Genomic DNA, 13,746 nt, shown 5'->3' with positions numbered 1-13,746 from the left:
CCATGTCACTTGGCTGGCGCGTAATGAGAAACAAACACGCTCCGCCAGGTTTTTCAAATGAGGGTCAATATGAAACGAAGACCCCTAAACAGGTCAAACATGCGCACATATTTGGCCAGACAGTAAAGTCACACTAAATGTTGAAAAATAAATTGTTTTGGAGTTAGTAAAATGACCGTTGACTCAGAATTTACGATGTACGATCTCACAAATTTGCTTTTTGAGAGAGAGAGAGAGAGAGAGAAAGAGAGAGAGCGAGAGAGAGAGAGAGAGCAAGAGAGAGAGAGAAAGCGAGAGAGACCGAGAGAGAGAGAGAGAGAAAGACAGAGAGAGAGAGAGAGAGAGAAAGAGAGAGAGAGAGAGAGAGAGAGAGAGAGAGAGAGAGAGAAAACAATACGAAGTCAAGGATGTTATGGAGTTGTGAATGCCATCGTGTTAACGTTGCCCGAGTGTAGCGCTGGCAAGAGCATGAGAGAAGAAAAGTAGCTGGCAGACTGGCATGAATGAATTTCTCCTCCCCGGAGATGCTTTGCCTTCATTGCAGCCGCCTTCGCTTTCTGCTTGTTTGTGGCTTTCGCTGTCACCACTTTTGTCTTAAAAAAAAATACAAATAGGAGAAGAGCATTCTCTATTGGGTTGAGGTCAGGTTGCTGTTCTCGTATGAGCAGCAACGGAAGTCTTTTTGTACACATCACAACTCATCTTGTATTTTCTGTCGAAAGTCACATGATCACTATTAGCTTCCGCAATGCTGGTCAAATCACATGGCGTCGACATACGATTCCCGTCCTGTCATTCTGACCATAACGAGAAAGATTGATGATTTTGCATTCTTAACTCATTCACTGCCAGCCCAGGTAAAATGAAAGTACGTATATATCCGTCAATGGTAGCGAATGAGTTAAACGGAATCCCCAATACAAAATATTTCTATGAGCTGCAGGTATTATTATCGTCCAGTTGGGGTCGCTCTCCTCATGTCTTACATTGATTGCAAAAGGCAAGTTCTGGCTTGGTGAGTGACGTGAGTGGCAGCTAACAAGAGTGGAGTTGGCTGTTTTTATCTAGCGTTGGCCAGCCAGCGCGTTGAGTGGATTGGCGACTGTCTTGGCCTTTGCATCTATTTTTTGTTGTGTTCCAGTTTGCTCAATACATTGATTGCTCTTTCATCCTGGCTAGCCACCATGGTGCCAACTTATTTTAGGCAGATATTTGACTTCAATTTCTTTTTTTGTAATCATGTAAGTCGATTACCGTATTTTACGCAACTTGTATATAAGCCGCAACTCCTTTTAGACAAAAAAAAAAATTTAAATAAAAAATACGATATACAAGCCGCACCAGGCTATAAGCCACAGTTTTCTATGTTGAAAAAATGTGTTGTTTACTGCATGTCCAGAACGATTTTGTCCTGTAAATGCACATAAAGGTACATAAACAGTGCCTTTTAACACGACATCAACTTTTGCTAATTTAAACAGAACAGACCCAAGAAAAAAAAAAATCGAGATTTATTTAGCGTATTTTCTGAACTATAGAGTGCCCCTAGTGGTGAAAGAAAAATCCACAGAAAAGCAGCACTGTTGTATTAGCCGCATTGGGTCAAAATCTAGGAAAAAATAGCGGCTTATAGTCGGCAAAATACGGTATTTATTATTTCTGTTTTTGGCGATCTAGTTATTCGATTAATCGTTTTAGCGCTAAAGTAATCTTCCGAATATTCTTGATGTCTGTTGATGATCAGGGACGATCCATTTCTCCCATCACTCCAACGACAGTGAAAATACAAGCGGTCTTTGAACGAGTTCCGCTCCTACGCTGGTAGCTAAAAAGAAATTCCGATAAATCGGCGTCTCGTCTTTCTCAGACTTTTCCATCGTAATGGCTTTCCTCTTGGCCGGACCAGCATCGTTAGATGATCCTGCTCGCTTCTTTCCGCACACACTATGTCGCTGGAGAAAATGGCAGACGACACTCGGAGCGTCGTAAAGTCGGAACGGCGACGACCGCCTGTATTCCTTCCCCGTTGTTAATACATCATGAAACGCACGTGCCAATCCACATCGTCACGTATGTGCTGCCACACGCTTGCTTGGCCGACAAGTCAACCGATTGAGACACGAAGGAGGACGTTTTGGAATCCAAGTCGCAAGCGTCGCACTAACGGCTCTTTTTGGAAATAGGCTAATGATTCGAAGTGACCATGTCGTGGAGTTTAACAGATTAAACCAATTAGCCCAATAAAAGACAAGCATTTAAAAGTAAGCCAATCCTATAACTAAAATCATTTAATTGTCGCATAAAAGCCGTCTGGAACTATGTAAAATTAGAAGAATATTTGCGCATATTGGCTCTCGGCTGCTGTTTTTTTTTTTTTTTTTTTTTGGTGAATGTGCGTTCATGTATAGCGTGTGTCTGGTTCTCTCGCACCCTCCATCTTCAATGTGATTATTTCAGCTTTCAGTCTCTCTATTACACACACACACACACACACACACACACGGAGGGGAAATTAGCACTTTTTATGGAACGCGCATAATGGATAGGAACGATGCATTTGTGGTGGGCATGGATGACTAGTTTGACTAATTCGTGGTCAGTTTCGTTTTTTTTTTGTTTTTTTTGTTTTGTTTTTTTGGCGAAGCAGACGTCAAATGACGAAACACATCATTGCGCGGACAAAAGTGTGAGGTAGATTTTATTAAATGGGGTCGAAACTATCTTAGCTCTTGTCCTTGACTAGGTCTAAAGTGGTGCCAGCTCTTCCCCGTGCTTATTCCAAACGTGAACACAGTATATTGAGAGCCTCAAAATACTTCTGATCCCGCCTCTGTCTCTGTTCCCAAATGACTGTCTTTTGTTCTATTTCTTTCGATAGATGCTGCTCTATTTAGAAGTGGGCAATTATTAGACAAAGATGTCATTTTATTTTATTTCCGATTAGCACTCCTCTTAGTGGAATGGAATAGAGTGGAACCTTTAAGGTTGAACATAATTTGTTCCAGAATATTGGTGGAGCTTTGATTTAATTTTTTTTTTCAATTGGAAATACTGGAAATAGAATTTATTCCGGGGTCAAACCGATGTGCTCGTAAAACATTTATTGACATGTAGTCATAAAATGAAAAAAAATAAAATAAATAATAAAATATATAATAAAATTAAAATATATAAATACATTTTTAAAAAATTACAAATCACAGGTAAACAGTCAGTCTCAACTTTAAAGACATAAAATGCGTAATGAAAAGTTTAGGTTGAGATTTTCCACTTAAGAACTGTACTCTGTATTTTTAAAATTATTTATTTTTTTATTTTTTTTTGCTTTTTCCGAGCAAAAATTCACAATACGAGCGAGTGTCACAACACGGCAGCACGCGCCACAATCTCCCACATCCTACTCACAATTTTAGCTCAAGTAAGATGAGCGGAGAGGAATTAAACAAAAGCCTAAGAAGTGTTACAACAATTAAATAAAATAGCTCATATATAAATATATATAAATATATATATATATATATTTAATTCCTGAACCACAAACGCATATGTTATCGTTTTTAATGAATTCTCCAAAATAGATGGGATAATTAGCTAGATACCCAATATTAAAAATGACTAAAAAAATTAAAAAATGCCCTATATGTCCATGATTGCATAAGTGCATAGTTTTATTTGAATTCTTCTCTTAACGGCCTCCATTCAATTTAAATAAAAATAAAATAAAATAAAATAAAATAAATAAAAATAAAATAAAATAAAATAAATAAAAATAAAATAAAATAAAATAAAATCACAAAAAGTTAAAAAATGTAACGCGAGTACATTGAGGTTAATCCTGTCATATGCTCACTTGACGCCATCCAAGTGGCATATTTTTAGCGCAAATATCTACATTTGGACCTTTTAATGCGACTTTAGAGGTTCCACTGTCCAGTTTTACGGTCTTCCCTGCTGTATTAGCCTCAGTCCACCTTTGACTCCTTCTCAGCTTGCCTTGATATCAAGATGAATGAAATGAGCATAATAGTGATCAGGTTAAGCCCGCTGGCAACTATCAAAGGGCAGCTGGTGAAATGTTGAGATGCAGGTACAAGAGACAGCGGTATGAAACTTAATGAGCACATCCAATACCGTGCCACTCGTTACAAATGTGAGACGACATACTAGCCGCTTCCATGTGGCCGTACTGCTGAATTTCTCAGAGGTGCTCTCTCCAAATGGACCCCAGCTTTCCACACCTGCTCTCAATATACTGCCTCTGAAGCATGCAGGATGCAAACATTTTTTTTTTTTTTTTTTTTTTTTTTTTACACTCCTGCATGGAAGTGACTGCTTCTCTGCATGTCATCAGTGAAGCTTAAATCCCACGGACTGCACTTTTTTTTTTTTTTGGTCATTCTAAGGAGAACAAAACTGCTCATCTTTTGTTTTGGAGCATGAAAGGAAACAGCGTGTGGATTTATTTATTAATTTTTTTTTTTTTAAGAACTGATGAAGAAATGTGTTGACTTGTTACATGATAGCAATGCGCTGCCTGGGAGGAGCGGACGCAGAAGTCATTTCTGCATCCAGAACGACAAAGAATTTCATATACAGTTTGCACATCTGTTCCGCGTTAATGAAGAGCGTGGGGTGTCGGGCTTCTCATTATTTGGGCAATTTGGAGCGCACGTGCAGGGTCACTGCTGGAGTTTGAATTTGCAATTCATTAAGAGCCTTTTAAAACATCTTGGGGCAAATCCCAAGAAATTACATTGACATACATTGTCTTGTCAAGGAGGATGTTCGGCTAACCGTTGTCCCAAAGTGTTTAATGAATATTTGATTTTCCACGCCAAATTAAATCATAACTGATCTCCTCCTAGACAGCCCATTGGGAATAATCAGCCGACTTGAATGGAGGGTGGGTGGATAAGGCAGATTTGTCTCCGTAAAAGCTACGGGAATGTCATCATCAATGCGGCGATGTAGCGTGTGTCTTTTTTTTTTTCCTTTTCCTCAAATATCTTTGCATCTTCACAAGTGGGCCTTTGGACTGTCAATTCAAGCACGGCTGTCATCTATTTTCAGCAGGGAACATCATTAGGCGTGATCATTTCCATTTTCAAACCCCCCCACGGTGGTAGATTTACAACAAAATGTGACGATGGCAGCTGTTTTAATTGAGCGCAGAGGCACATACGTTTTGAGATAACCCGACGTTAAAATATGTTCGGCGTTGGTGTTCGATTCCAGTTTGACCTGTGGCGTTCCTCATAAGGCGGGAATACATTCTCTCTCTCGTTGGGCATCTCATTGATTCTGATACATTTCTGCAGCGATAATAAGTCGATTGGCCTGTTTCTGGATGCTCCTTGGTTTCATTCCCCCAACAGTCACTCAACCTGAAATATGTTTGGTGCTTTTGTTTTTCATTTCATCACATCATATGACTGAGGTTCCGCACTTTTAAATAGGGATGCACCGATACCCCCCACTTTTTTTTTTTTTTTTCCCAGACTCGGTACAAGGATTGACATTGGAGATACTCGATACTCTCCGATACTTGGAGAAAGTACAGATACTTGGAAATTTCAGTACGTCTTGTAATTGTGATGAAAATCTTTTATTTTAGTCATTACAACACTAGCAGAATTTCAATTTCAATTACACCCGACGATTACAAAATTGTCATAATCGTAAAAAAAACGATTATTATATACAGTATATATTATTTTATATAAATCACTGGTAACATAGTACTGATTATGCAAGTTAAAAATGTGGGCATTCTATTGAAAGTGTATGGCAAGTAAACTTAAATGCATTACGTTTGTTTATACAAGGAAGCCATTCACAATTTTTTACATTTACAACTTTTTTTTAAATAAGATAAAAGAAATTTGATTTGTCTTAATCTTGTTTCCATTTAAACTTTTTTTTTCGTTTTGTACCCCAAAAAATAATTCTGTAAATAATCATGAATTCAATTATTACTAAAATAATTGTGATTCATATTTTTTTCATAAACGAGCAGCCCTAACTCCCATATTACAAAAAGGTTAAAAAATAAAATAAAAAAAATCTGATAAAATTTAAATCCCTTCGTGATTGATTTTATAAAACGGTACAGAAAATAATCAGCATTTTCATGTACAAAGTGTACATGAATTCAGCTCGCCTGCCACCATGAATTAAACAACTCACAGGTGGAAAAATATGAACAAATAGAATACATCGGAACGTTTTTGGGGATGCATGGGATTACCTGAGGACAACACAATTTTATTTCAACAACTGTATATATAAAAAACAAATAAATAAATAAATAAATAAAAATGTTCATATCCGTCGACTAAATGTCACGTTAAAGCCAACCAATCCAAATTGGGCTCATAACAAAAACAAAAGCGGATCTCAGCATATTAGAAAAACACACACACAAAAAAAAAAAACACAAACAGAATATGAACACCAAATTATCAACTTTTCCAGATGATCATAGAAAGGCAACTCAGCACACAGCGCATTCGGAGCGGGCGTTACGTGTCCTTAAAAAAAAAATCCACATACACACGCCGACATGGCTCCAAAACGAAAGCTATGCCAGGCTGGCGATGAAGTATCGGTGCGTACAGTATCGGAGCTTTTTTTTTTTACGACCCCCTGATACTGGTATCGGTATCAGTGCATCCCTACTTTTAAACACGTTTCCCCACCATGCTGACTTGCTTTGACCGCCATCTTTGTCACCTTTTCATGCATCTCTACATTGCAGATCTCCCCACCCCCCCCAAAAAAAAATCACCACGTCATCTCCGCCCCTTCCCCACGATCACCCCCTCCATTTGATTCGCACCAACTCCGCACCGTTATTCAGCATGTTCCCCTTCCCCAAACGGTGCGCAGCCCTACTCACTGCGTGTCTCCCACCTCTGCTCGTCTTTCTTACTTCAGGTATCATGACAAACAGGAAGTGACCAGTAACTTTCTGGGAGCCATGTGGCTCATCTCAATTACCTTCCTCTCCATCGGCTACGGGGACATGGTACCGCACACGTACTGTGGGAAAGGCGTGTGTCTGCTTACAGGGATTATGGTAGGTCCCCATTTTCAAAAGCCGCTTATGCGTTAATTATTTTCTCAGTGAGTAAGTTCAGGTTGAACTCGCTGCAGTCTCAATTTTAAATGAATTACTGCAAAATGCAAAAAAAAAAACACAATTGGGGTTTTTTTTTTACTGAAAACTTAGATCCGGTTATTTATCCACCAGAGTATGTAACTGTAACTGTAACTTTACAATCCCACAAAGTGTAAATACAACAGGAGTTATGCAATATATGCTCAGGAAAGGAAAGGAAGAAAAAAAAAAATTTACAACGTCTGAAAAAATTTAAGCATAGTGAAAATATTACAATAAAAAACATTGTAAGTCGTAAAGTTACGAGGTATAGAAAATTGGGAATAAATTAAATAAAGTTGCCTTTAAGATAATCACATTACATGCAAACTTATAATTATGAAAAACTACATAATATTGTGACAAGTCCCTTATTTTAATTGTAATATTTATCTGTGTTTTTTTTATTATTATGTGTTCGCTACTATGCTTAGAAATGTCATTTTTCTTCCTTTTTGTTGTTATATGTTATATATGTAGTCCCACTATATCCACAATGTGACTGCCCCATTGAGTAATTGCTAAAGATCCCATCTTAGTCTTTATTCCAGAGCCACGAGTAAACATTATTTCTCGTCAAAATTGTGATTATTATTGCTTACGTGAAATATAAATCCCTTAAGTCTTAACATGTCTTTGTGAAACAGGGAGCTGGCTGCACTGCACTTGTGGTTGCAGTGGTGGCCAGGAAGCTGGAGCTGACCAAGGCAGAGAAGCATGTTCACAACTTCATGATGGATACGCAACTCTGCAAACGAGTGAGTGACCAACTAGCGGCCATCATAGAGACAGTAAATCGCTGCTGTCGGGCCAAAACCTCGTATCTCCAAAATAGTCACTTTTCAACAATTAGCATTGCATGGTGAGAGAGAGTTAGCCATCTTCAACAATTTACACAAGTCAATAATGTGTAATAAAATAACACCCAAAATGTGACTTATGAGGTTTTAACCTGACACCAGCGAAATGCAAAATTTAAGTGCCTAAATTGAACACACTCCATTCTGTGACACGGGTTCTTCCAATTTATTCAAATAATAAACATGTTCACATCGGAAATTCTAGAACTTTTTTTTTTTTTTTTTATTGGATACATAAAAATGCTCCAATACTACGACACCGATATCACCTCATCAGCCTGATACTGTATATATTTTCTGGGGAGGAATCATTTCAGTCTGGTTGATCTAGCCGGATTGTATAGTACAATACATATTTCCACGTTTTTTTGTTTTTTTTTAAGTTTTTATAGTATACTATAATAGTCCAGTCCAGTAGCACTATATGAACATTACTAATATTTCTAATTCTGGCACCGCATCACAAGGATGCAGCTTTGTATTTTTTATTTTTTTGACATTCCTTCTACTCACGCCATCGTGTGCCTTAACTCCTGATCATCACCGTTCGTTTCTTTGTCTCCTAGGTAAAGAACACAGCTGCCAATGTACTCAGGGAAACATGGCTCATCTACAAACACACCAAGTTGGTCAAGAAGATTGATCACGCCAAGGTGCGGAAACACCAACGCAAGTTTCTCCAAGCCATTCACCAGTAAGTCCCGTCTTATATTTTTATTTCATTTATTTCAATTATTTATAAATGTAAAAAAAATATACAATTTTAACTTTTGGATAAAAAAAAATAATAATAAAAAATATATTTTATCAATTATTTTATTTATTAAATTATTTTATATTTAATTTTAAACTCCAATATCATGAAATAATATTGTGCGCGAGCACCCAGTAATTGTGATTCACAATATACCACCGAATAAAAATATTTTAAAAAATGTAGAAATCCATGGAATGCGCAATCGAAGATGATTTCAGTGGAAGAAAGTATTATAAATAGTTATTTAATTCTTGTGATGCTCAGGCAGAAACACACACACACACACACACACACACGGCAATCAAGTGTAACGGTCCCAACTCCCCTTTCCTCTGTTCCCTTTTCCCGCCAACCCCCTTTTGACCTTGTGCTTACAGTGAGAATTGTGAAGGTTTCAGTCGTTTGGTGAATGTCGTGGGGTTAAAACTGTACTGTGTTCTGTCTTTTGTTTTGCTCTATCACCGCAGAGCTCAGAAGTAAGTTGAGTCTTCTATGTATCCTCCTTCTGTCTCCTCAACATCCTCCTCTCTCCTCCACGTCTGCCTTTTTGACATGCATGACATGAGTGTGTGTTGCCCAAAAATTCGGAACGAAAACGAAACCAAAAATACACGCCGGGATTGTTCCATTTACTTACGCTTGCCATGCTCTCTTGAATGGAATGCAACAAAAAAAAATAAAAATGAGTGTCCACAATTTTTTTGTTGATAGTTAGAGGCTCGCCTGGCATGGGTCGAGAGTAGCTATGAAGAAAGGAGAGAAAAAAAAAGAGAAGTGGAATGAAAAGGGGGGAAAAAATGAAAGAAAGAAACATCTTGCAGAGAATGAGCTTGAGCTTTGTTGGCGAGCGGTTCATTTTCATCTCCAACGTGTTTGCTCATGATTAATATAGCTGCTCTGGAGGCTATATTAACCTGCATCAACAGAACTCATTGTGCACACCCACTTATTTTTGTCAACACACATCCGCACACAGAGTTCTCATGAGGTTGAAATGGTTCCTGTTGTTTTAAGGAAATTTTTTTATTTATTTATTTTTTAACATTTTCAATATTGCAACTTGCAGACACACACTGTCAGGATTAACTTGAGTTTTCAATGTAGTTTGGCAGGGATATGATTTTTTTTTTCTGTGCCATGCTTCCCCTCCCTAAAAAAATTTCCCCCAATATAAATTTACATTCTTCATCTGACCACATTTTGAAGGGTCAAATCTTCTCCTGGGAGTCACCAACCATTTTTTTTTTCTAACCTGAAAGGACTCTTAGCATTAGTGATACTCCGATGTGCTTTTTTTTCAGGGCCGATACCGATTATTAGTGGTCATGCGACAGAAAATAGTTTTCTATTAGATGTGAGTTGTAGTAGACAGACATTTATTCAAATTTCGGCAAAGTCTGTTCCGTTTCTTTCTCCCGTAGTGCGTGTTACTCGAGGTGAAAAAGCAAACAGGCAGCTTACTGCCGATTGGTTGCTACAAGGAACCAATCAGATAGTGCTGTGGGCGGGGCAATTTGCTTCTGCAGGCAGAGCCACGAGCACAGCAGAGAGAAAGGCCGATGCAGATAATCTGCAAAATGGCAAATATCGGCCCTGATAAACGGCCCGGCCGATAATCCTTCCATCACCAATTAGTATAGGACACACATCTGAATGAATAATTTTGTTCAAATGACAATTCAATTCTATATTTGAGAAGAAGAGGTATGACAAAATTACGTCGATTCTTTGCGGTTAAAAATGAAATAATACCACATATTTTTCGTCGCGTTTCTTATGCACAGTTCAGCAGATCGCGAACGTGTGTGCCGTATAGGCTAGACGATCTATACACATTACGATAATTTCATTGAATATCTTCCCCTTCTCAATGTTACTGCATTTTTGAATTGCCAAAATTACTTTGACTTTTAAGATACCGGATTTGTCATCTATGATTCCGCTACTTTTACCGAGGGTTTAGCTTTTGCCGTAGCATTGCTTGAATATCACTTGTGAAGACCTGCTCATTGCCAAAGACACACACATTTCATTGTGTACACGCCACTCACAATCACTGCACGCTTGCAGAAAAACATTGTTTTGATTTATTTTTGTTTGTGGTTCCCGCCACCGGACTGGGAGTAGGAGTGACAATGGGCATGCCATCATTTTTCTTGAATGTCTTATTTTTGGGGTGATAACCAATGAGAATGTTTTGATTTTTAAACAGGGTGCTCAAAGAATGGAAGCATATTGCATTGTTGCTGACTAAAAAAAAATGAAAAAAAAAATAAAAAAATTCCAAGTATGATGACACAAATTCGAACCACTGCGTTAACAGTCACATGTCCTGCGTAAAGGAAAAAAAAACAAAAAAAAAACGTTGCGTTGATTTGCAGGTGCGTATTAGCTGAAATGTGATTTTCATTTCGCAATAGCATTATCTTCTCATTTGCCGCCGCGCCAAGTAAGTCGCACTTTATTGAATTCATTACATTAGCCACCGTAGCCGCATGAGTTATCTGATGCTTAGCCGGCAAGTTTAGCTCACACTTCCTGACGCTATTAGAGTGAAACAACAATGATAGTAATGTACTCCAGCTTACGGCGCGTCTCTCGTTTCGCTGACATAAGCAAAAAAAAAAAAAAGCGACATCATCTCGTTTCAGCGAGGAAAAACGATGCCGGGAACACCGGACACAAATGTAATATGCTTCCTCATTTTTTTTTTTTTTTTTTGCATGGATCGGTTTGCTATTCAATTGACAGGAAATGCTTGAATTTCAATACATATATATTTATTCAGCATATATATGTATGTAATTATGATGCATGCCGAGTGACATTTTTTATTTCGCGTCACGAGCGAGGGAACGCTCCTGATAACAAAATGTGTTGTTCCTCCTCCTCCTTCTTTTTCTTTTGGCCCTTTCATGACCCCAAACTACCTGCTTCCTTCCACTCTTTTTGGAATCCTCCCCCCCCCCCCGCCCTTCCTTCATCTCGACCTTCCTACATCTCCACCCAGACTGCGCAGTGTGAAGATGGAGCAGAGGAAACTCAACGATCAGGCCAACACCTTGGTGGACCTGGCGAAGGCAAGTGTCATCGATTGCATTTCTTTTCATAGCAAATGCGCTGTGTGGTCATTAAAAATATTGTTTCCGAATGTTCGGGCCGCGGCGGGCTGCACAGATGAAAGACAAATGAAACTCGCAGGACTTTTGGTTTATTTACTATTTGAGGCTAAAAAATATCTTATTTTGAAAAGTGACAGGCTTCTCTCCGTTCCATCCGTCTGTGATGGACTCATGACTAGTGGCGCAACGGATCATCTTTGACGCGTGATCCGTACGGATCAAGCACCACCGATCGAATTCGATCCGCGGACTGCATCGAATTCGATCCGCGGACTGCCTGGTCAAAATAAAACAAAATAAAAATGATTAGTCCGAAATCACGATAATAGCAGCAGAAATTGGAACCTCACATGGATCATCTAACGGCGACCTTAACGTCCATTTTCGACCTTTTGGGCTTGCTTTATCGCAGTTTTAATGGACATTACAAAATTGCCACCAACATCAACACAACGAAATCAAATCCAGTCGCTAATTATGGACGCCAACAAACCGCGAGTTAATTACGCCATCATTGTACGACACCACACAAGTCTCCGGCGTTAGTGGCTACTGCTGGCTAGCAGCTAGCTGTTAGCATTAGCAACAAATGCCAGCACCCCCCACCTCCCCCTAACCCCGTGTCCGCAGAAGTTAGGGACTTGTATGAACCAGTCCGCCGCAGAAAAACGGTTGGGGACCACTCTTCTAAGAAGAAGGAAAGAGGAACAAGACAATATTATTCTAGAACGCTGGCAAGAAAAAAACAATTCACGCCCCCTCCAAGACCACCCACTCTCCACTTTCATTGCGAAACAAACCTGCAGCAAAGAGTTAACACTCGCTGCACATAATGGGCAAGGAGAGCGCCACTGCCACCTACTGGACTGGATGTGCAATTACACTTCATTGTAGTATAACGGAGAAAAAAAAAAGCATGTTCCCTAGGGTCACACGCGCCCCCCCCCTCAGCATCAGGGGGGGCCCACCCCACTATTCGAGAAGCATTAAACTACAGTATTGTGAAAAAAGTTCAAATCAGATATAAGGCATTCATAAAATTGAAGCGCTTCAACTCCAGCCTAACCAACAACGGCAACACGATGTGAAGTGACAGGGTACGTTCCAAGCTGCGAGCCAGAGACGGCGATCTCGGCGTTTAAAAGCACAGAAGGCGTCTCGGTGCCGGAAGGCGTACAGGAGGGGTTATAGGGGAGCAAGACATCGTGCCTCTGTCCTGCCGCAGACATGAGGCGAGGCGGCAGAGCACAGCCACGGTTCAAAGGGAGGTGCTCTCCTGCAGCCTCATTTGATGTGGCTGGCATTTCCACTCCAGTGTGTGTTTTAAAAGGTCACAAGGCCACCTCCGTTAATGTGTGTTTACTTGCCCCTCCTCTGCTCTTCCATCGCATTCCATCTGTATGCACTGCGCGGTAGTTCAGTGTCTCCTTTTGAAGCCGCCTAATATCTGGAATAAATTCATGCAAACTGGGGGTCCGTCCGGGGTAACAAAATAATTTGCGATATCATTTTTAAAAACTCAAAGTTTGAGAAACCCTGCGGTGATGGTCAGAACGGTCGAAAAGGCAGAATATCGTATGCGGGTTTTGAACGTATCCTGCTACCGGATGTAGAAGCGCTGGCATTGACTGTGAAAAGCCGCTCATTATGTGAATAAGGAACATGAAGCTAATACTTGAGACATTAAAGAGCATCTCTGGCTATAAATGGAGAAGGTGGTTGTTAAATTGGCAGGAAGATGAAATCTTTGCTGACTTGCCTAAAACTGCATTGGCGGTTCTCTCGCTCTCTCTCTCAATCTCCCCGTGAACATTCGCTTCTCCTCTCACTGTGTCACATTTAGAACAA

The 13,746-nt window shown here is 39.5% G+C and overlaps 1 protein-coding gene and 1 long non-coding RNA gene across 3 annotated transcripts in view; one reads left to right on the top strand and one right to left on the bottom strand.

The window, feature by feature from the left end:
* The window catches only part of LOC148326201 (uncharacterized), a 57,685-nt gene that overhangs the window by 29,821 nt on the left and 14,118 nt on the right, over nt 1-13,746 (bottom strand). The gene's annotated exons all lie outside the window — the stretch shown is intronic.
* Nucleotides 1-13,746, top strand: part of kcnn1a (potassium intermediate/small conductance calcium-activated channel, subfamily N, member 1a) — a 49,886-nt gene that overhangs the window by 34,877 nt on the left and 1,263 nt on the right. Inside the window, exons 5-8 of the mRNA XM_088312005.1 lie at nt 6,937-7,078; nt 7,807-7,917; nt 8,586-8,713; nt 11,787-11,856. Of these exons, the coding sequence (XP_088168131.1) occupies nt 6,937-7,078; nt 7,807-7,917; nt 8,586-8,713; nt 11,787-11,856 (451 nt within the window). The remainder of the gene's footprint in view (nt 1-6,936; nt 7,079-7,806; nt 7,918-8,585; nt 8,714-11,786; nt 11,857-13,746) is intronic.

This window comes from Idiotropiscis lumnitzeri, chromosome 12, assembly GCF_059441095.1.
Source record: "Idiotropiscis lumnitzeri isolate Australia: NSW breed Sydney's pygmy pipehorse chromosome 12, RoL_Ilum_1.0, whole genome shotgun sequence".
NCBI classification, from domain to species: Eukaryota; Metazoa; Chordata; class Actinopteri; order Syngnathiformes; family Syngnathidae; genus Idiotropiscis; species Idiotropiscis lumnitzeri.
Note: the sequence above shows the minus strand (reverse complement) of the source record. Positions and strands in the feature narration are given on the sequence as shown.